Source organism: Gadus macrocephalus, chromosome 20, assembly GCF_031168955.1.
Source record: "Gadus macrocephalus chromosome 20, ASM3116895v1".
Taxonomy (NCBI): domain Eukaryota; kingdom Metazoa; phylum Chordata; class Actinopteri; order Gadiformes; family Gadidae; genus Gadus; species Gadus macrocephalus.
In genome coordinates this window covers 12372719-12394619 of record NC_082401.1, presented here as the reverse complement: position 1 = coordinate 12394619, position 21901 = coordinate 12372719, and the positions used below count along the sequence as shown (strand labels likewise).

The 21901-nt window shown below is 51.3% G+C and overlaps 2 protein-coding genes and 1 long non-coding RNA gene across 6 annotated transcripts in view; all 3 read left to right on the top strand.

The window, feature by feature from the left end:
- The first annotated feature begins 1863 nt into the window (after positions 1-1863).
- Positions 1864-2107, top strand: LOC132449002 (uncharacterized). Its single transcript, XR_009523478.1, has 2 exons — positions 1864-1966; positions 2043-2107. It is a non-coding gene; the product is annotated as an uncharacterized LOC132449002 (long non-coding RNA).
- A 4601-nt stretch (positions 2108-6708) lies between these two features.
- Positions 6709-14097, top strand: lrrc58b (leucine rich repeat containing 58b). Of its 3 annotated transcripts, none has more exons than XM_060040562.1 (5): positions 6709-7515; positions 9997-10125; positions 10616-10893; positions 12334-13428; positions 13525-14097. In XM_060040562.1, exons 1-4 carry the CDS (start codon positions 7043-7045, stop codon positions 12525-12527), a joined length of 1074 nt encoding a protein of 357 aa, XP_059896545.1. In that variant the 5' UTR covers positions 6709-7042; the 3' UTR covers positions 12528-13428; positions 13525-14097. The 3 variants fall into 3 exon arrangements, with proteins under 3 accessions (XP_059896545.1, XP_059896546.1, XP_059896547.1); XM_060040563.1 differs by having other exon boundaries at positions 12334-13460; XM_060040564.1 differs by having other exon boundaries at positions 12334-13492.
- Positions 14098-18214: 4117 nt separating this feature from the next.
- The window catches only part of gpr156 (G protein-coupled receptor 156), a 14933-nt gene continuing 11246 nt past the window's right edge, over positions 18215-21901 (top strand). The window contains exon 1 of one of the 2 annotated variants that reach the window (XM_060040554.1): positions 18215-19176. The gene's annotated coding sequence lies outside the window, so the exon portion shown is untranslated. The remainder of the gene's footprint in view (positions 19177-21901) is intronic. The other variant, XM_060040553.1, reaches the window with a different exon arrangement.

Below are 21901 nucleotides of genomic sequence, written 5' to 3'. Positions count from 1 at the left end.
TCTGTCTGTCTGTCTGTCTGTCTGTCTGTCTGTCTGTCTGTCTGTCTGTCTGTTTTGGTGTCTGTTTATCTGTCTGTCTGTCTGTCTGTTCTCTCCGTCTCTCTGTCTCTCTGTCTGTCTGTCTGTCTGTTTGTGTATGCATGCCTGAGTTTGTGTCTTTGTTTAGACAATTTATTTATTTGATAACCCTTCTGCATGTCTCCTCCATTAATAACCATTCTGCATGTCTCCTCCATTAATAACCCTTCTGCATGTCTCCTCCATTAATAACCCTTCTGCATGTCTCCTCCATTAATAACCATTCTGCATGTCTCCCCCATTACAGTTTTTCTCAGTCACTTTGGTACATTTCTCAGATCAGAATTGAAATTCTCAAAACTACCTGTTCAATCTTCACATCATTGTGTCACTTGTGCACATCAAAAAAGTTTGTTTGCAAATGTTTATGTACGATTCCCTGCTCTCTCCTACATTATCAATGGCTTACGTCATGTTGATCAAAATGTATTGCAATGGGTCTCTATTGCATAGTCTCACCTCCACAACACTTAGGTATTAGTTCATTGCATAAGTCTTTACATGCAAAATGGTTGAACAAGTTGTCATAATATGTCAAGCCTATTTCTATACATTTCCATTAGAATTTTTTTTCTAATCTGTCCTGAATTGGTAAATTGCTACCAGGTGAATCTTGACTTTCTCTAAAGAAGTGAAATGTGTGCAGTGTTAGATCAACCAACGATCAACCAGTTTACTGAAATAGCTCAAAGGTGCATCTCCTGAACATGAACTGGCAAGTATATATATAGATTGAGCACAACACAATGTTACATTGTCTGACAATGGAAGGACAAGGAATTGGAGGGGGGTCAACAGCCAGAGAGAAGAAGAAGAGGAAGATGGAGTGAGGCTGCATGAGAATGAGAATTTGTGGCCCCAACAGACAGGAACGTCAGGAGGTGTAGGAATACTGCACTGTAATTCATACAGCAATGCATGTGCAGTTTACCCTAAGGAGATTGTCCTATGTTCACATTTCTAGCAATGACATGGTCTGTCAACAAATTACAGAACAAACAGTCAAAGCGTAAATGTGAATCTTGTCCAGTCTCTTGCAATCAATCTCCCACATACACTAAGGTGTAACTTAAGCCAGTTTACATCAGAACATCCCTCCAGAGTACATTGTTAAATTGACAACATGACTAAGCAATTTGACTGTCTTCTCCGTACACAATGACACAATGACTTGTCATTCTGATGGCACTGACATGTTCATTGACACAGATATTTACTTTTGAGAAACAAACTAAGGATTTTGAGCAAGAGACAGGCTTTTGCAGGAAATCCATGGTGTTTTGCTATTTGTACGAATTGTCTTGAGAAATGCACTTACTGTTTTGCAAATTTCAATTCTGATCTGAGAAATGTACCAAAGCGACTGAGGAAAACTGGGATAGCTTTCTGTTTGATACCAAAGTCCTCTATCGTGGCCCTTGGCCTACAAGTGTTCTGCTGCAGAGCAAACAGATGAATCCGTCGTAACACTGACCAGGGCTATTTTAAGCCCTGCTCCGTCTGCCACTGAACCCAATCCGTCAGGGCCCCTCTGAGACGGAGGACAACACAGGGCCCAGGGCCAGATGACACGGGGCCTGTTGTAGTGCCTGGGGTCTGTAGAGGCCCCCAGCGGGCCCCTAGTGCCTGTTAACACAAGCCTCCCTCTCTGCAGGAGCCTGTGTGTGGACGCCCCTCATCGAGCTCTCAGACGACAACGCAGACTGGAAGCTCAGCTTCGACGAGTTCCTCAACTGCCTGAAGCCCGGCTTCAACCACCAGAGAAAAGTACGGTCACAACAGGGGCCCGGCTAACATCAGGGGTAACATCAGGTAACATCAGGGTAACATCAGGGTAATATCAGGGTAACATCAGCGTAACATCAGGGTAACATCAGGGTAACATCAGGTTACATCAGCATAACATCAGGGTAACATCAGGGTAACATGAGGGTAACATCAGGGTAACATCAGCGTAACATCAGAGTAACATCAGGGTAACATCAGGGTAACATCAGCGTAACATCAGGGTAACATCAGGGTAATATCAGGGTTACATCAGCGTAACATCAGGTAACATCAGGTAACATCAGGGTAACATCAGAGTAACATCAGGGTAACATCAGAGTAACATCAGGGTAACATCAGCATAACATCAGGGTAACATTAGAGTAAAATCAGGGTAACATCAGCATAACATCAGGGTAACATCAGGGTAACATAAGGGTACATCAGCATAACATCATGGTAACATCAGGGTAAAATCAGGGTAACATCAGAGTAACATCAGGGTAACATCAGGGTAAAATCAGGGGCCCGCTATATATATATATATATATATATATATACTGTATAATGTTGTATATATAAGAAACAATGGTAAATGTTTTAATGGTTTTATGAAGGTCCTGTGTTTAAAACAGATGACCTCATGCTCTTATAGCTGCTAGCGGTTTGGGTTAGAGAGAGGGGTTGCTACTGATTACTTCTGTGCGTACTGCCACCGGACGTTGACGAGGCAGGCAGACGATGACCGGGGTAAAACGAGGCGGTCAGCAAAAAAATCAGGACTCACAATCGCCCACGGCCACGCCCCCACTGCCAGTCTACCGGGGCCACGCCTTCTACTGCTCCACGCCGACGTCTGGGGAAAGGACCTGGGGGGGGGGTCAGAGATCAGTATCTTGGGGAAAGTCGGGATCTGGGGGAAAGGTCGGGATCTAGGGAAAGCTTCAGGAATCTGGGGGAAAGTTCACCGCTCAGCGAGGCTGCAGCCTGCTGGCCAAACATTCAGCAGGATGGAATGTTTCTCAGAACCACACAACCTACCAAACTCCCACACACATACAAACACACACACACACTCATACGCTCATACATTCCCACACACTCAAACACAACCAAACACACTCCGACACACTCATACAAACACAACCTTAGTTAACTCTTTTGTGTGTGTTCATGTGTGCGTGTGCATGTGTGCGTGCGTGTGTGTGTGTGTGTGTGTGTGTGCCCCCCCTCAGAGTGTGCCCTGGAGGATGAGACCTACGAGGACGGGGCCGAGACGCAGGTGGAGTGCAACCGCTGCGTGTGCGCCTGCGGGAACTGGGGTGTGCACCGCCATGACCTGCGCCGGTACGACGCCCCCACACCCTGTCCCTACCCGTACCCCCTGTCCCTACCCGTACCCCCTGCTCTCGCAGAGCCCCCAGAGCAAGGCCTTGGGGGACCCCCTGACTCCGGTCTCTGTGTTTATCTCCCTGCAGACAAGGCGGCGTTGGTGGACGAGTCGGCCGACGCGGGCGCTGAGGTCACCGAGGAGGAGTGAACCGCCGCGTCGCCGAGCTCAACAAACACCAGGTGGGTCGCCTGGCTCCTCCCCCTGGCTCCTCCCCCTGGCTCCTCCCCCTGGCTCCTCCCCCCCCTCCCTCTCAGGGTGTAAAGCTCAGCTGATAGCGGAAATAATAGTATAATCATAATAACATAATATTATGTTAATGCTATAACTGTTTTCAGGCCATGTGGTAGTTTTAAAGGTTTCAAACAAAGGAAACTTAGTCGTATCAACTATGCTATGAGCAAACCAAAAATAGCCTTTATTATTTAAGGTGATGGTTTTTCTTTTAAGATAAGGGTTGTGAAACCCTTATCTCTCTGGTCCATTGGTCAGCTCTTCCCACCGCCACAATACAATTCAGTACATTTCTGGAATCTTTCTAGTCCATTTGATTCTAAAACCTATTTATACGCACAATGCAGTTATGGAACCTGTCCAGTGTCCAGAAAGAAAATCAAGTTCTAGAGCCAGTAAAGAATCCTTTCACACCGACCATCCAATCATGGGTCATCGAGTGCCCTCCCTGGTAAACGCTTGTACCATTTACATATTGCCAGTGGTTGTGTTTGCTGTGACTGGCTGAAAGCCAAGCTGGTGAGTGGGTGAGTGAGGGCAGGAGCTGTAATCCAGTTTCAGGCAGTTCTAAAAATCTAATAACAGTTGTCCAAACAAAAACACTTTGATCCCTCTATAGGTCCAAGTTTCATTCGATTAGATTCCAAACTATCTGTGTGTGTTGACCGAGAGCTTTTCAATGAAACAGCTTTTCACGTGATGCTATGAGTTCAGGCTTAGACTTCAGTCTGGGCATGGGTTCAAAACACAAAACACAAATAGCCTGGGTCAACGGACACGATTACATTCCGATGTCCGACTCATTCGGGTTGTGGATGATGACGTTCCTTGTGTTTGAAACAGGAAACCGTTGAGAAGATGAAGGCCAGCACCAAGGAGGTCTGAACACAGGAAGGAGGAGATGACATCACTTCCTCTCCACTTGAAGATGTCTCTTTAGGGCCCTGTGGTTTCAATGATTTATTTGTTTCATGATTCTTTCCTGTGTTAATTATTATGCTTTTTTATATGTGTGTGTCTTTGTCTTTGTGTCAAAGTTTGTTAGATTCTGGGGGCAACCTTGAGTATAATGCTAGCAGGTCCTTGTGTCCCAGTGGCCTACCTACTGGTTTGATCCCAGTACTAAGATCTCCACCCACTACACACGGGGGATAGACTTTCTTCTGTCTTCACAGAGAAGTCCTTTGTATTATTGTGTGAGTGATCACGTGATGGATCAGAGCTGGACTGAACACTGAGATGGGTTTGGATCACACGGGATCAGAAAGGGTTCCATCTTGACATCCCGACCAGAGCGGCTCGTCTCCCGGTCCGCCGGGGGGCCGGGGTCCGGTCCGCCGGGGTCCGGTCCGCCCTTCCATCGTACACTACATGACCGATGCACTTCTTCGTATTATTGTATCCTATCTCGCGCCTTTTTAACGTGCGTTTACATTTCCACGGCCCGTTATAAGCTGGTATCGTACAGCGAATGCAATCTTAGTTTTCTACCGCCGACACGATCAACTCATATGTATCACATGTTATATATCCTACGTTAATCTCTCGACATGTAAATGAAACGCTCCTCTGTTATGCTCCTCAGCACTCTCTCTCTCTCTCTCTCTCTCTCTCTCTCTCTCTCTCTCTCTCTCTCTCTCTCTCTCTCTCTCTCTCTCTCTCTCTCTCTCTCTATCTTTCTATCTGTCTCGCCTGTCTCTCTCTGTGTCTCTCTCCCTCTGTGGTGCTCTTCCATGTGTAGATATCTGTTGGCTAAGTCAGAAGAAGCTTCCAGGGCACGCCGTCTGATTCAGATAACACGTGTAGAACGGGGGGAGAGGCGAAACCAAAGCTGTTGTTGCGAGTGTTTAATGAAATGTAACAGAATCTCTTCCAGGTGAACCATCACTCTGGACCCAGCAACAACACTATACCTGTACTCTGAGAATCACTTACAGAAGGACTAGCCTGACTGTTGACTAAAGTTACTCAGACGCATCAAATGCTAAGTGCAGATATGGTGTGTGTGTGTGTGTGTGTGTGTGTGTGTGTGTGTGTGTGTGTGTGTGTGTGTGTGTGTGTGTGTGTGTGTGTGTGTGTGTGTGTGTGTGTGTGTGTGTGCGCGCGCGCGCGTGCGTGTATGTGTGTGTGTGTGATATAGTGACCGAGTGTGAGTGTGTGTGCAGTGCTGAGGGTAGTATTTTGATTCGCGGTTGTGGGTCACGATGCCACAGCGATATTGAAGAGCTGTGAGGAACGCAGTGCCTTAGACCGCTGTTCGGTCACTAACCACATCCAGGAACGCGTGTTTGGCAGAAGGCTGGTACGAGACCCAATGCTTGGTGATTCTACGCCCGTCCCATGTTTGTTTGACTGCATATAGATACAAGCTTGATCTTTTATATTCTACTAGAAGTGCACAGACTGTAAGGTATATGTATGTATGCCAATAAACCCTGCATAAACTACAACTACCGCGATGTGTCACCATCGTGATGGGACTTTATTTTAAGATAAAACCACGTAGTAACCAGCAGAATCAGAATCACCTTGGTACATGATAATACAATTATTAGGCTTGGTTCCTCAACAGCCACAGCAGCCAGCAACAATAAAAGATAAAGAAAATAAAGATAAGTTCAAAATAAAAATAAGTAGCAGGATAGCTCACAATAATAAACGGATACATAAGGCCTAAGGGGATATAGCAAATGGAATTGCTTCGGTACATCTGTGTGATTCCCATTCCAAACACGATCTCAACGTGCTCCTGCATTATGCAATCGACTGGGGGGTTACATAATGGGTCTCCCAAACCGGGCCGACCAATGTGTTTCGCTGGCGCTTGTAAACCCTTTTACCTAGACGTTCATTCGGAAAACCTTTTTATTCCTACATTTATTGATCTTCAATTAGAAACTGGATTCAACCGTTTCTATTACATCCTAAATAAGCATTAGAAAAGTCCATATACTCGGAGTTCATAGGAGTTTGTATTACTGAAAAATTGCCACCGCAAATAATTACTGCTAGAAACCGGAAAAATACCTAAAATAATTCCCGTGAGTCGGTGTTGTAAATTCATTGAGGTAATTTAAGTTGTTTGGTGAACTTGTGTTGCATCTTTATCTCCAATAAAAAACTGTTACACCCGCTGCAACATGAAGGATAGGAAGACCGACCAATGAACGCCCTCTATTGGCCCTGCGGAGGAGGGACCCACCCTCCAGCCCACCCCGGAACCTGGACTGCTCATAACCGCTCATAGCGCCGCTGAGCCCCGACTGCTGAACTCAGGCTACGGCGGCGTTCGACGGGATGGTCATGTCCCTTTTTGATTGACAGTTGATCCTGACCCACATCTCGGAGCGGCTCGAAAGCTGAACGTCCCGGCAGCACCAGTGTCGACACTTTCGCGTCTTCTTTCGGCCTAAACGCGTTTTAACAGCCAGTGATCCAGAAGCTGCCACAGTCGTCCTGGCTTTCTATTGGTGGAGGAACTTGGAGAAGAATCCCTCGGCGGCCGAAGCTGAAGATCCGCCCCTCCTGCTCTCCTGGTCTGAGTCCAACTGGTCCACCTGGTTTGAGTCCGACATGGAGCCCCTGGACGCCGCAGGACCCGCGGGTCCCGCCGGACACGGACCCGGGGTCCTGGACTACTCCAGGCTCCAGCTCAGCACCCTGAGCGCGGAGAGCCTCGGGGAGGAGCGGAGGAGCGACACGGTCGAGCTGTACCTCCACCACAACCGGCTGGCCTCCCTGCCCCTCTCCGTCCTCCTCTTCTCCAACCTCCAGTTGCTGGACATCAGCAACAACGGCCTGTCCGTCCTCAGTGAGGACATCACCCGGCTGACCAAGCTGAAGACCTTCATCGCCAAGAACAACCGCCTGGACGAGGCCTCGCTGCCCAAGGAGTTCGGCTCCATGCAGCTGGAGACGCTGAACTTCAGCGGGAACCGCTTCGAGGAGATCCCGCTCCAGTGCACCAAGCTGCGACGCCTGCAGTCCCTCTCGATGGGGGGGAACCGCCTGAGGAGCATCCCCGCGGAGATCGAGGACCTCACCAGGTAGGGCTGGACTTTCTCTCCCGGTCCGTCTCAAACGTCCCAGGACACTAGTCGGTTCAGGGGGAACTTGTCGTTATACTCTGGATAACTTGTCGTTATACTCTGGGTAACTTGTCGTTATTCTCTGGGTAACTTGTCGTTATAATCTGGGTAACTTGTCGTTATACTCTTGACTTGGTTATCTAGAAGCGAGATTTTCAATATAATTAGATTGATATCATAAAGTGGTATTCTTACAAAATAGCTTCAATATGATGAATTCCAGATGTGAGGTAACGTTAATGATTGGTTGCTTGTCAGGGTAAGTGTTTTAAATAGGACTCTTCATCCCCGGCCTCACTGATGATGATGATGATGATGATGATGATGATGATGATGATTCGTTGTTAGACCAGGGGGGGACAGGATCAGGTGGGGCTGGGGTCAGGACCAGGGGGGGTCAGGATCAGGCGGGGCTTGGGTCAGGACCAGGGGGGGACAGGATCTGGTGGGGCTGGGGTCAGGACCAGGGGGGTCAGGATCAGGTGGGGCTTGGGTCAGGACCAGGGGGGGTCAGGATCAGGCGGGGCTTGGGTCAGGACCAGGGGGGGACAGGATCAGGTGGGGCTGGGGTCAGGACCAGGGGGGGACAGGATCAGGTGGGGCTGGGGTCAGGACCAGGGGGGGACAGGATCAGGTGGGGCTGGGGTCAGGACCAGGGGGTGGACCAAGTGGGGGAGTTGATGTCTTGTTATCAGCAGGTCGTCACCCGACGGTAGCGGGTCAGTGTGACCTGCTGTCAGGTGGAAGGTCACACCTGTTCACAGCGCTCACACCCCCTCATGGCTCACGAGTTACACCAGAGCGTGGGTTCTCTCTAGAGGGGTTCTGTCTCTGGAGAGGGGTTCTCTCTAGAGGGGTTCTGTCTCTGGAGAGGGATTCTGTCTCTTGAGAGGGGGTTCTCTCTAGAGGGGTTCTGTCTCTAGGGAGGGGTTCTCTCTAGATGGGTTCTGTCCCTAGAAGAGGGGTTCTCTCTAGAGGGGTTCTGTCTCTAGGGAGGGGTTCTCTCTAGAGGGGTTCTGTCTCTAGGGAGGGGTTCTCTCTAGAGGGGTTCTGTCTCTAGAAGAGGGGTTCCGTCTCTAAGGAGGGATTCTGGCTCTAGAAGAGGAGTGCTAGGAGAGGGATTTTGTCTCTAGAAGAGGACGTGTTATTCCAGCAGTCCTTCACTGAGAGAGTCCTCATCTTAAGTCTAAATCACTCCTTTTCCCTTTTCCCCGTTTGGCTGCCCACTGGTTCATGGACTGGTCCAGGCCAGTGGGGGTCTGCCCACTGGTTCAGGGACTGGGCTGGTCCAGGACAGTGGGGGTCTGCCATGTCTGCAGGAGTCTTAATGTAGAGTTTGTTTTGGATCTCAATGCCCACTTTGGTATTAATGTTATCCACAGTTTAGGGTAGACTTTGCATTAGGTTGTTAATATCCAAACATCTCTGCTATTCACCTTTACACCTCTAATAATACAGATAGCGGCCTGTTTTATGGAGGGGTAATATTAATGGTTTGTACGATTTTCTGATTTATGAGTCAAGTTGTCCTGCTACGGGAGCATGGAGGCGGACTGTGTCCTCGGCCATGTCAACACAAAGAGACCTGAGTGGGTCAGCTCCATGTCCTCTCCCGCTCCCTGCTGGAGGAGGGGCCTGCTGGCTCCAGGGGGAGGAGTCTGCATGAGGAGGCTGGGGGGTTTAGGTGGGGTAGGGGGGGCGGGGGGCTGCTCTGGCACCAAGGACAAATGAGCCCCTCTGTCCCAGTAGCTGCATCATCAGTTTCCCCAGCAGCAGGACAGGCCAGCTCCACGGCCGCTGAGCCCTCCCTGCTCTCTGGCTCTGGGCCTCCCCCGCGCCTCTGAACCGGCCTGGTGGACCAGAGGCCTGCTGGACCAGAGGCCTGCTGGTCCAGCAGGCCTCTGGTCCAGGCCTCTGGTCCACCAGGCCTCTGGTCCACCAGGCCTCTGGTCCACCAGGCAGACCACTGCTGTCTGCGGTGTGTCTGTTCTGACGTTGGCCGTTCTCTCACCCCCTGACAGTATTTCTCCCCCTGTCGGTCTCTCTTCCCCGAGGGTCTCTCTCCCCTGACAGTCTCTCTCCCCCTGACGGAGGCAGTATTTTCCCCCCTGACGGTCTCTCTCCCCCCTGACGGTCTCTCTCCCCCCTGACGGTCTCTCTCCCCCCTGACGGTCTCTCTGCCCCTGACGGTCTCTCTCCCCCCTGACGGAGTTGGTCTCTCTCTCCCCCCTGACGGTCTCTCTCCCCCCTGACGGAGTCGGTCTCTCTCCCCCCTGACGGTCTCTCTCCCCCTGACGGTCTCTCTCCCCCCTGACGGAGTCGGTCTCTCTCCCCCCTGACGGTCTCTCTCCCCCCTGTCGGAGTCGGTCTCTCTCCCCCTGACGGTCTCTCTCCCCCCTGACGGTCTCTCTCCCCCTGACGGTCTCTCTCCCCCTGCAGCCTGGAGCTCCTGTATCTGGGGGGGAACTTCATCACCTCCATCCCGGCGGAGCTGGCCAACCTGCCCTACCTGAGCTACCTGGGGCTGTGTGACAACCGCATCCAGGGCGTCCCGCCGCAGCTCACCAGGTACAAAGAAGGGCCCCTGGTTAGTACAGCGCTGGGAGGGGCCCCTGGTTAGTAAAGATCTGTGAGGGCCCCTGGTTGGTTCAGTGCTGTGGGGGCCCCTGGTTGGTTCAGCGCTGTGGGGGCCCCTGGTTGGTTCAGCGCTGTGGGGGCCCCTGGTTGGTTCAGCGCTGTGGGGGCCCCTGGTTGGTTCAGCGCTGTGGGGGCCCCTGGTTGGTTCAGCGCTGTGGGGGCCCCTGGTTGGTTCAGCGCTGTGGGGGCCCCTGGTTGGTTCAGCGCTGTGGGGGCCCCTGGTTGGTTCAGCGCTGTGGGGGCCCCTGGTTGGTTCAGCGCTGTGGGGGCCCCTGGTTGGTTCAGCGCTGTGGGGGCCCCTGGTTGGTTCAGCGCTGTGGGGGCCCCTGGTTGGTTCAGCGCTGTGGGGGCCCCTGGTTGGTTCAGCGCTGTGGGGGCCCCTGGTTGGTTCAGCGCTGTAAACGCTCACCTGTTCCCCCAGGCTCCACTCGCTGCGCTCGCTCAGCCTGCACAACAACCTGCTGACCTACCTGCCGCGCGAGATCCTCAGCCTGGTGCGGCTGCAGGAGCTCAGTCTCCGCGGCAACCCGCTGGTGGTGCGCTTCGTCAAGGAGATGACCTACGACCCCCCCTCGCTGCTGGAGCTGGCGGGGCGCACGGTGAAGAGCCGCAACGTGCCGTACTCGCGCTGCGACCTGCCCGCCAACCTGCTGCACTACCTGGACCTGGCCAGCAAGTGCCCCAACCCCAAGTGTGCCGGTGAGACCCCCGCCCTGAGCCCCCTCTGACCCCCCCCTAACCCCGCCCTGACCCCCCCTCTGACCCCCCCTGACCCCGCCCTGACCCCCACCCTTTTTTCATTATTGCATATATTCCATGGGCTGCTGTCACAAGTGAATTTTCCTTGTATGGGATGAAATAAAGTTCTTATCTTGTCTTATCCTAGCTATCTGTGTACACGGGAATGGGTTGACCTCGTGGTTGTTAGTGCTTGGCACTTGGTTCTATAAACATCCTTACTGTACAGACAGAGATATATTGTGTTTCTCTTTCTTGTGAGAAATTGACTTATTCTGATTCACTTTAAATAAACGCGTCTGCTAAATGCCCTAAATTTAAATGTTGGGCATTAAGACATTTTTACCCAAAGCGACTCACAGGGGTTAATACACACATTCACCCACCGACGGCGGAGTCGACCATGCAAGGCGACAGCCGGCTCGTCAGGAGCAGTCAGGGTTAAGTGCCTCGCTCAGGGACACCTCGACACTCAGCTAGGAGGAGCGAGGGATTGAACTAGCAACCATCCGGTTACCAGCCAACCTGCTGTAGCTCCTGAACGAAGCCGAACCATTTCTCCCAATGGTTAACGCACTCCTTTCTGTTCACCTAATTTGACCTGGTTCGTCTCACAACACGACAGGGTGTGTGACACAATGAAACAACATCCTGTATCAAACATAACCTGATCCAGTGCAGCACCGATCATAAAACAACATCACATGATAAAGGTTTCCTAGTCGGACTGGTCTGCTACAGGAAGCCGTCTTAACCAGGGGTTTTCAAATCGGGTGAATGTGAGCCTCCCCTTAGAGTAGGTAAGGGCAGCCACATAAAACCTCAGATTTAAACAACAAACAAAATGCGCCAAATTCACATCATTTGCGCTACGAGCGGCATCAACCCTATGGCCCAACCAATTTATGCATTCAGGACAACACAACTTTGACTTTCAATTTAATCGTCCATATCAGTGGGAACAATGAGGCCTCGCTTTTGATGCGCAGAGTTGTTCGATGCGGGGCTGCACTGCAGAGAGAAATAAACGCAAGTCGTCCTCCACCTGCAGCCTTGATCTGTATTTGTTATTAATCAGGGTGAGTGCGGAAAACCCACACTCACACAAGTAGGTGGAGGTGAAGGGGATTAGGACTTTCATAGCCTTAGTGGAGATCTGGGGGAACTCGCTCTCCATAGAAAAGCAGAAACGCATTCAGGATCATATTTCCTATGTTTTTTGCTGGGTCCTGTCTCCTCCCTTAATGCTGACTTCTGGCGGTCTAAACCATTCTGACGGTCTAAACCATTCCTCTGTGTCTCGCCCTCCTTTCCCGGCGTTGTTTACCCTGCACTTCCTGCCAGACTCTCACCGGGTCGCCGGGTTTTACAACCCCCCTCCCCGCCCTCCTTCTGTTGCAGGCGTGTACTTTGACTCGTGCGTGCGCCACATCAAGTTCGTGGACTTCTGCGGGAAGTACCGCCTGCCCCTGATGCACTACCTGTGCTCCCCGGAGTGCACGTCGCCCTGCAGCTCCAACCCGCAGAGCGACGCCGAGTCCGAGGACGAGAGCAGCGTGCCCGCGGACCGCCTGCAGAGGGTGCTGCTGGGATAGCAGCGACGCTCCAGGGGCCGCCCCCTCGGGACCCCACCTTTGTACCGGCCCCCTGCCTATGCACACAACACTTAGCACCCAGCCCTCGCTGGAACGTATGCACCCGCAAGGGCCAACCAGAGTGTAGCTCTATAGATATAGAACGGAGAGAAGCGGAAAACAAACATGGTCCTCCTCATTTCATTCACCGGGATATCTATATCTATATCTATATAGATATAGATGTAGATATAATAAGCTCATTTGCTGTACAGGTAAAGGAATTGTGCTGAGTGCATCCTTTGGTGTCTTTTCAATCATCGCTCAGTCAAGAGGAGCAGGTCCTGGTCTTCAGGATTCCTGTCCTGGTCTTCAGTAGTCCAGGCCTGGTCTTCAGTAGTCCTGGCCTGGTCTTCAGTAGTCCGGTCCTGGTCTTCAGTAGTCCGGTCCTGGTCTTCAGTAGACCAGTCCTGGTCTTCAGCAGTCCAGTCCTGGTCTTCAGTAGTCCAGGCCTGGTCTTCAGTAGTCCAGGCCTGGTCTTCAGTAGTCCAGGCCCTTGTCCTAGCGAGGCTGCATCCCATTTCTCAGACTGAAGATCCGGGAACAGTTTTATAGCGTGAACGGCCCCATCATCCCACTGGTACCTGGGCCTCTGGACTAGACTGGGCGGAGCACCTTCCCAGCACCCCTTACTGGGCGGACAGGGAACCCCAGTCCCACTCTGACGCAGAGCCAGTGGTCCCAGCGGGGCGTGGCCTGGGACGGTCTGTGGTGTAGAGGGCTCTGCGTGGCGGGGGACCCTCTGGTGCTCTGCTTCATCGTCAAAGGGGGTCCGTTTGAGACCACTCGACCAAGGAGGTGAACCGTACCAGCGGTACATCGTACCAGTGGTAACCCGTACCAGAGGTACACTGTACCAGCGGTAACCCGTACCAGAGGTAACCCGTACCAGAGGTAACCCGTACCAGCGGTAACCCGTACCAGAGGTAACCCGTACCAGCGGTAACCCGTACCAGAGGTACACCGTACCAGTGTGTACCTTTTCCCAGAAGCTTGGACTTGAGGCAGCAGCCGGTTGGAGGTCTGTAGGTCCAGGGACAAACACTCTGACACGCCCACACGGTGAGCTCAGCCAGTGAGAGGACCTTTCCATGGAAGTAGAATGCATACATCTTCAGGAATAGATAGGGAAATGGACAAAATAGTATTTTTAATAATTGCCAAACACAAATTCACCCGTCTTTAGATGACGGTAAACTGAACCCCGACCGGGTTGAGTCGGGGTTCAGAGAACGCCTTCACGTTACGGAGCACCGCGCTGAGACCTGCCTTACTGATTGTGACTCCTAACAGAAATGAAACAATGTGATATTTGCACCCTTTAATGTGATATGATTAACCATTTAGCGTGTATATTGGTTATCTTTTGTAACAAATTGTACTGCTTTTATACAAATGAGACTCAAGCACATGTGGAAACGCAAATAACTTTTTAGCGGTGCCTCTGAATAGAGGAGGCATTATGGTGTGTATTTATGGACTAATGTTTACTCACTGTGTATAATGACAATAATAAATGATTTTAAGGCTTTGTTTGTGCTTGTGGGTGAATTTATATTTTAACCTCCACGATGTGGTCGATAAACCACCCACTTTACTTGTAACATAAATATCTTTCCTGGAAATGTCGCCACAAGACATGACATCTGTTTGAGGATTGGGGATCTGTGTGTCTCTGAGTTTGGGTTCTACAGCCTCAGCTCTTTGGGGTCTGGGCTGCAGCCTGGGTCCGTTCAGTCCAAGGCCTCGTGTGGAGGCCTCTTCTTACACCCAGAACACGCCAGGGTGAATGCATTCTGACTCCCTGCGTGTGCTAAGCCCTGCTACATCCAGTGTTGCCAGATTGGGCGGGAAATCGGCCCCAATCTGGCAACACTGGCTACATCTTGCGCCAGGGAGCTCCTCGATACTCCTGCTCTTCAACATTTCTTCCCCTATCAGCCTCTCCATCCCCATGCCGGCCCCTTTGTTCTGCCCAGGCGGCTGGCTGCCCGGAGCCTTCCATGGGGCAGTGGTTGTATGTTTGTCTCCATCCCTGAGTTGGAGCGCGCTGGAGCCCCAAGCTGTGCTCTTGTCCTCCCCTCGGCCTCCCTCCTGCTGCCCTGCCTCCACACACAGTGCGGAGTCCCCCCTCCTGCGGTCGACCTCCACCGCCGGTGTGTGTGCGTGGAGGAGTTGTGTTACCCCTGCAGGTGGTTGTGTGTGTTTTGTGTGACTGAGCAAGGGGGAGGCGGCGGTGTCGTCCTGCAACATGAGAGGACCCTCTGGGGGAGCCATGGTGACAGGAGGGCGACATCAGGGAGATGAACCAGTAGCTCTGCAGGCAGACTGAACCCTCTCAGGCAGACAGAACGCTCTCAGGTGACGGCAGGACGGTCGTGGTGCCGCTGAGCAGCACAGACACCAGACTGGGGCCGATCGGTACGGGGATCCACCGGCTCGGGACGTCCCGCTGAAGAACTGTCCTCTAACATGATCTCCTGTCAGCCCCCGAGCTCCGTCTGCAGAAGGTAAGCGTGCGTCAGGGCGTTTGTGCGCTGGTGCACACATTCCTTCGTAAGGGACTACTTTCTGTGTTCCCGTCCATGTTGATCGTTTCAATGTTAGACTTGATTACTTCATTCCATGTGACTCATTGCGTTTACATCATGGGAACGATCCATTCTGTAAGAGTGAGATCAGAAGGCTGTGTGTGTGTGTGTGTGTGTGTGTGTGTGTGTGTGTGTGTGTGTGTGTGTGTGTGTGTGTGTGTGTGTGTGTGTGTGTGTGTGTGTGTGTGTGTGTGTTAGAAAGGGTTTGATGGTGGCGGTCGTCTCTATATGCCCTCAGCGTTTAACAATAAGAAGCCCCATCATGGCAGCTTGTAAACGGATCTCCCAGTCTTTATGTAAGGCTGTGATGGCCCCATGCTCCTCCAGTCTTCCTCTGCCAATACCCAATAACCATCTTCTTAAAGTTACTTTGTATTTTAAATCTTTGCAAATTTGTTGTGGAAATCGTTACAAAATCCTCCAACTTTGATAAATGTATAGTTGAAACTTAACTATGTTTCCTCTGTAAGTGCTTAATGTGTACAATGGTGAATCTTTGAAGTTTGTGTTTTACTAAACCAAAAGCAAGAGAGTAGTTTTTGTCCTTTTTGGAAGAATAGGCCTACCTGTCATTTTAAGGTCAAATCGATGTCCTTTTGTTTGATACAAAACTAAACGATTAAGAAAGAATGTTCAAACGTCCATTTCTTGAATATTTTCTGGGTTGAACATAATGAAACGCAGCAAGCTTACACCGAAGATAATAACTGAAGCCTTCAACAATTATCTGTTGTATAAACATGTTGCACACTTAAGTAAACCGGCGGCAAGTACCGTCATTAAATCCTAACTGGCATACTAAAGTAATAATAGTGAAAGCCAGCAGAGCAGTGGGTTGTGACCATCATAATCCAGGCTTAATTCAGCCTCCTATCAGCCTGGGGATCAGACCTATAGCCGAGCCCGAGTCAAACCCAACATAACTACAGCTAATCCAGCAGCCCCATGGCAACCCCGGCTGGAGACTCCCCCAATGGGGATCCAGGAATGGTTCCACAGCAGACAGACCGGGGCGCGACTCAGGGGAGGGGCCCGGGGCGGGGGGGGGGGGGGACCACGCGCGGCCCCTGGATGAAGGAGCGGTTCAACCCGATGCCAGCCTCTGCTCTGTTTTCAAATCACAGCTGCACAGGAAGTCATGCTGACCACTGCAGGAAATGGACGTACCCCTGAATGTTATGTCAGAGCTGTTGTTTGGTCTCCATTCTGCTGGGTGTGTATCAGAGTTATGGACACATTGAACAGGAGTAGAACACAACACATTAACTCTATATCTAGCAGAGAACCAGGGTTAGACCAAGTACCAAGGTGTCTCTCTATCGATCCTATGAGCAGATCACTGATCCGGGACCAGCCTTAAGGCATCTCTCTATATGAGCAGATCACTGATCTGGGACCAGCCTTCAGGTGTCTCTCTATATGAGCAGATCACTGATCCGGGACCAGCCCCGCAGTGGGACGTGTGCCCCAGGTCACTGTATCCCTCGCTCACCTTCTGCACTTTGATTGGGGGTCTTGTCGCTTGTCTTTTGTTCACTGTCTCTCTGCGGGTAATAACCGAATGCGTGTGTGGGCTGCGTCTGCCATCGACTGGTCTACCTTGAACCTGATCTGTGAAAGGTGATCGGGTCCGCCACGCTTCAGCTGTAACCGAGAGGGTTGCTCCAGCATGGGGACACCTGAGCCCGCAGGTTTGATGCCCATCATTCAGCCTGTGTCAGCAGGTGTTAGCAGCAAACACACTGAGAAATTAGAAATTCAGAAATTGCTCTTCTAATTTATTTATTTCCAGATGGTTGTTAAAGTTATTGGGATTTATTTGGTTTAGTGAAAGATATAAGTATCAGAAGTGTAATAAGATTAGAATAGATAAGACACTTTGAGTTGGGACATTGGCTATAACTGGAATCCTATATTTCTTTAGAAATGTAGGCTAGTGTATGATAGCGTTACCTGTCTCAAGTCATTCGATAAGTCATTTACCAACGTGGAGGACTACATGATGGAAGGTTGTGTCGGTTATTTTAAGGTGTTCTGGGTCAGGGGTTCTGAAGTTGGATAGGCCTAACTCATTTTGCAATGGAGGAGCGATTACACGACTCTGGAGAGCTGTCCGCTCGACTGGACTCACACGGCCCTCCGGGACTCTGAGGATGAGTGACAGGAGCAGTGACAGGACGTCAATCACTGGCGGAGACATGACAACCAACCCAAGATAAACAGCTTATCCTTATTAACCGCGGAGCTCGGCTGATACTCCGGGGTATGATGCTCTTCTGGCCCGCTGGACTTCAGTGGTCCTCTTTTAAGAAGCTGCCGCACCAAAAACATCTTACTTTGGTGGTTTTTGTGTGCGGTGTGATTTGAACCTTTGTGAATGAGCTCTCAGCCCGACAAATTGAAGGCTCTGCAGCTGGGATAAAGTATGGTAAATTCCGTGCTTGTAAATGCATGAATTGAAATCAGTACATTAGTATTGCATTGTAATCATTTATCGAAATATACCGAAACAACTGGAACATCAGGCAAAATAATTCTCATATACATATAAAAACACGAAGATATCTCACCTTGCCACCAGGGGGTGCTGTTTTCCGCTGCCATGCTAGGAAGATTAATTGTTGCTATTTCTATATAATTTGTTTATGCATGCATTAACACATAGGACTACAAGTGTAGAGGTTGAGCGTGTGTGTACATGTGAGTACTACACGTGTCTTTATTAAGGAAGCATTTGGGTTAACATTCCTTCCATGCTTGTGTACGTATGCACGCAGGTGTAATTATGAGCATTTGCAGAATGCCTCGATGATTGAATAAATAGACACAAACATTCTTCCAGCACTCCGTTTACCATGTTGTACATAACGAACCCTCTCTCTCTCTCTCTCTCTCTCTCTCTCTCTCTCTCTCTCTCTCTCTCTCTCTCTCTCTCTCTCTCTCTCTCTCTCTCTCTCTCTCTCTCTCTTCTCTCTCTCTCTCTCTCTCTCTCTCTCTCTCTCTCTATGCATGGCACTCCCTCTCCAGGAATGACCCCTTTGCCGGCAGAATCCACCGTAAATCTCGGTGACGTCTTAATAACACCTTTCTGCCTCCCGGGGTTCTGGCAACCTGTGCGCTCCGGGTCACCTCACCACTGGGAGGTGCAGATCTGTACGGGGACTACAGGCTCAACCTAACAGGGTCTGGCTGTCTTCCGTAACATTTACAGCATTCTCCCAGCATTTTTCTCGATTCATGATTGTTTGAATCTAGCAAACCCCAGTTGCCAGTGTTATCATTTCTCTTCATATGTGCTGTTTTCATTGCTGTTTATTTGGAAAGTGGGGGACGACACCTGCCTGTCCCCCCCCCCCCCACCACCACCAGCCTCTCCCCTGAGTGGAGGGACTCCGTGAACTAGCTCTCAGAATGGAAGCAGGCCATTAAAACACACACACACACACACACACACACGCGCACGCACACACACACACACACACACACACACACACACACACACACACACACACACACACACACACACACACACACATGAAAAAATACCTGTAGACATCGACACAAACTTATACACACATATGTTAGACATAGGCAAACACACACATGCAGAAACACAACCACACACACTTATACACACACACAAACACATGACACTACTGTAGAAACACACACGCACAGTCACACGCACGCACACACAGTCACCACCGCCCTCATGACACACGCTTCCTCCTCCGGATCAGACTCTCAGCTCGTTAAACTCCTCCAGCCTATAGCGAGCGTTTCCTGAGCGGCGGGAGCGCGTTTACACACCGCGCTCTGCGGTCATAGAGTCAGACATCAACCAGCCCCTCTCGGGGTTAGATCTGCTCCACACGGCTCGGTGTTAGTCGGTGTTGTGCTCCAACCGCTCTCTGATCAGTGATCTTACCTCCAGAATGTGACCGCCGCTTTGGGAGTTTTTGCGCCGCGATGGAGAAAGAGCGACGCGCCGGTGGAGGGACCGCGGCGCGGAGACCCAGGTCGGTGGTTCAACTCCCGACTAGTAATAACTAATTAATGAGTTTCTCCCGACTGGTAGTTAATTACTCCAGACTAGTAGTTAATTACTCCTGACTAGTAGTTAATCACTCCTGACTAGTATTTAGTTACTCCCGACTAGTAGGCTAGTTACTCCTCCTGACTAGTTCCTAGTTGACTGTTAGCTGTGGTTAGCAGGTCAGTGAGTGGACCCGTGCTGCTGCAGCTGTTCAGCTCTTTCTATCACCTTTATAGGTTATTCAGATCTGATCAGATGTTCTCCACTCTTCACTCCATTCAGGCTGTTGTTTCTATCGGAGGAGCATTCAGTAATCGATGCCCGGCCTACCTTTAGGTTTTCCTATCAATGTATTCGGATAAACGCATTGATACCGGTTTCGGTATAAATACTGCTGAGGCAATAAGCTTATGCCATTCATACGTCTGGGCTTTTTTTTTTGTTGAACTGTGTTAGGCTATGTGCAGAAGGTCTCAGTTCTGGTTTTAAAGAGCTTACAGAACAACCGGATTACCGATGAAAGAATGTTTCAATAATAGCACTAAACGGGGGTCTGCTGGACGGGGCCTCAGACCTTGTGAACGGGGGTCTGAGACCTTCTGAACGGGGTCACAACGGGGCTCTGAGACCCTCTGAACGGGGGTCCGTGACCCCGTTCAGAAGGTCACAGACCCCCGTTCAGAGGGTCTCAGCCCCGCTGGACGGGGTCTCCCCCTGCAGCAGAACCACATGGTAGCAACATCTGATAGGTAGCAGAAATTGGCAGAACAACGGCCCTGCGCCCGCGTCACGCCCCTGATCTCCAGAGACATTACGGGACAATGAGTGGATTAAAGCGCATTTCTTCTCAGAAAGGGATTGTAAAGAGCGGGGCTGGCTGGTTATTATAATCCAGGCCTCGGCGTGCGGCCTAATCCAAACTGTTTCAAACTTTCAATAAGTGAGCCTAAACCCCACCCCACCCCCTCGGTTGAGGAAGTGACAGCTGACCTTGATTTGCCCGCGACCGAAAGAGTGCTCATTGTCTGCAGACCGCAGACCGCAGGTAGCGGAGGGATCCCCGGGGTGCGTGTCGGTAGCCGACCGACTTGGCACGCCTCGTCAACACGCAGAACTGTCAAAACATGTCGTAGAAGACGAGGCGGGGCGGGGGGGAGGGCGTTCCCGCTGCGTGCGACGTGACCCCTTCGTGCACGGAGGGCGCAGCGGCTCCCCTTTGACCCCAGCAGGGGGGGCCTTCCATCAGAAGACCAAGGCGGGGTGGACACGCAGGATTTCGAAAAACCGGGCGGAAATGCCTCTCTGCGTCGGTCGTTTCCTACGGGAAACGGTCGGCCTACAACTGGGATCTAAACTTGGAAGAGGAGGAACGGGCAGGAACCCAGACACTTCCCAGTCCCCTCCCAGAATGCCTCATTGTTCTGTTGACACCTCTGGCGGTGCATTTGGTGGAGTGGTTACACTGGTTTATGGTTCAGGCCTACACAGCGGTAGGGCTCCAGAGACTTACATTTCCATAACCAAAGTGAATGACAATTAGTACATTTGTCAGAAGAAGGAGAAACAACAATATCTCTGTCGGTACAGTAAGGATGTTCATAGAATCAAGTCCAAAGAATTAACAATCACTAGGTTATGCCCTTTAAGACTGTTTTGGTTCATAACCCCCCCCTTTAAAACTGTTTTGTTTCTGTACCCTCCCTTTAAGATGGTTCTGGTTCCTTACCCTCCCTTTAAGACGGTTCTGGTCCATAACCCTCCCTTTAAGACGGTTCTGGTCCATAACCCTCCCTTTAAGACGGTTCTGGTCCATAACCCTCCCTTTAAGACGGTTCTGGTCCATAACCCTCCCTTTAAGACGGTTCTGGTCCATAACCCTCCCTTTAAGACGGTTCTGGTCCATTACCCTCCCTTTAAGACGGTTCTGGTCCATTACCCTTGCCTGGCCTGTGTTTGATTCCCACACTCGGTCCTGTCGTCACCTCCTCAGCGGCCCCGGGGCCCCTGGTGGTGAGGTCCTGTCATCAGCGGGCCCCGGGGCCCCTCGCTCTCCTGGCGTTGAGTCATCCTCAGACGCTGACAGACTGAGACTCACAACCCGTCTGGAAGCGTCCTCAGACGTTTTTTTCCAGTCGTCACGGTGACCGCACGGCCACGTGTGCGTGCGTCAGCCCCCCTCGGAGTGGCGGGGGGGGGGGGGGGGGGGGGGGGGGGGGGCGTCAGGGGAGCGGGGGCGAGCCGGTGAACGCTGGGACGTGTCGGTGCAGCTAACCTCATAAAACCACCGCTGGGTCCTGAGGCCCAGGAGGGGAACCTCTGGAGGGCTCTCAGAGCGGCCGCTAGGAGGGCTTCATCAGGGGGCTTCATCAGGGGGCTTCATCAGGGGGCTTCATCAGGGGGTCCTCATCAGGGGGCTTCATCAGCTCTTCATCAGGAGGTCTTCATCAGGGTTCTTCATCAGGAGCTCTTCCTCAGGAGCTCTTCATCAGGGGTCTTCATCAGGGGGCTTCATCAGGGGGCTTCATCAGGGGGTCTTCATCAGGAGGTCTTCATCAGGGGTCTTCATCAGGAGGTCTTCATCAGGAGGTCTTCCTCAGGAGGTCTTCATCAGGAGGTCTTCATCAGCTCTTCATCAGGGGGAGGTGCTGTTGCTCTGGAGTTTCTGTGCCCCCCCCCCCGCCTGGTGTGATGGATGGCAGCGCTGTGTC

What these genes read in the sequence shown, in the direction of transcription:
- lrrc58b (XM_060040562.1), top strand. Translation starts at nt 7,043, where the DNA reads ATGGAGCCCCTGGACGCCGCAGGACCCGCGGGTCCCGCCGGACACGGA. An exon ending in GTCCCGCCGCAGCTCACCAG is followed by an intron (nt 10,126 to 10,615) that starts GTACAAAGAAGG and finishes CTGTTCCCCCAG; the next exon opens with GCTCCACTCGCTGCGCTCGC. An exon ending in CCCCAACCCCAAGTGTGCCG is followed by an intron (nt 10,894 to 12,333) that starts GTGAGACCCCCG and finishes CTTCTGTTGCAG; the next exon opens with GCGTGTACTTTGACTCGTGC.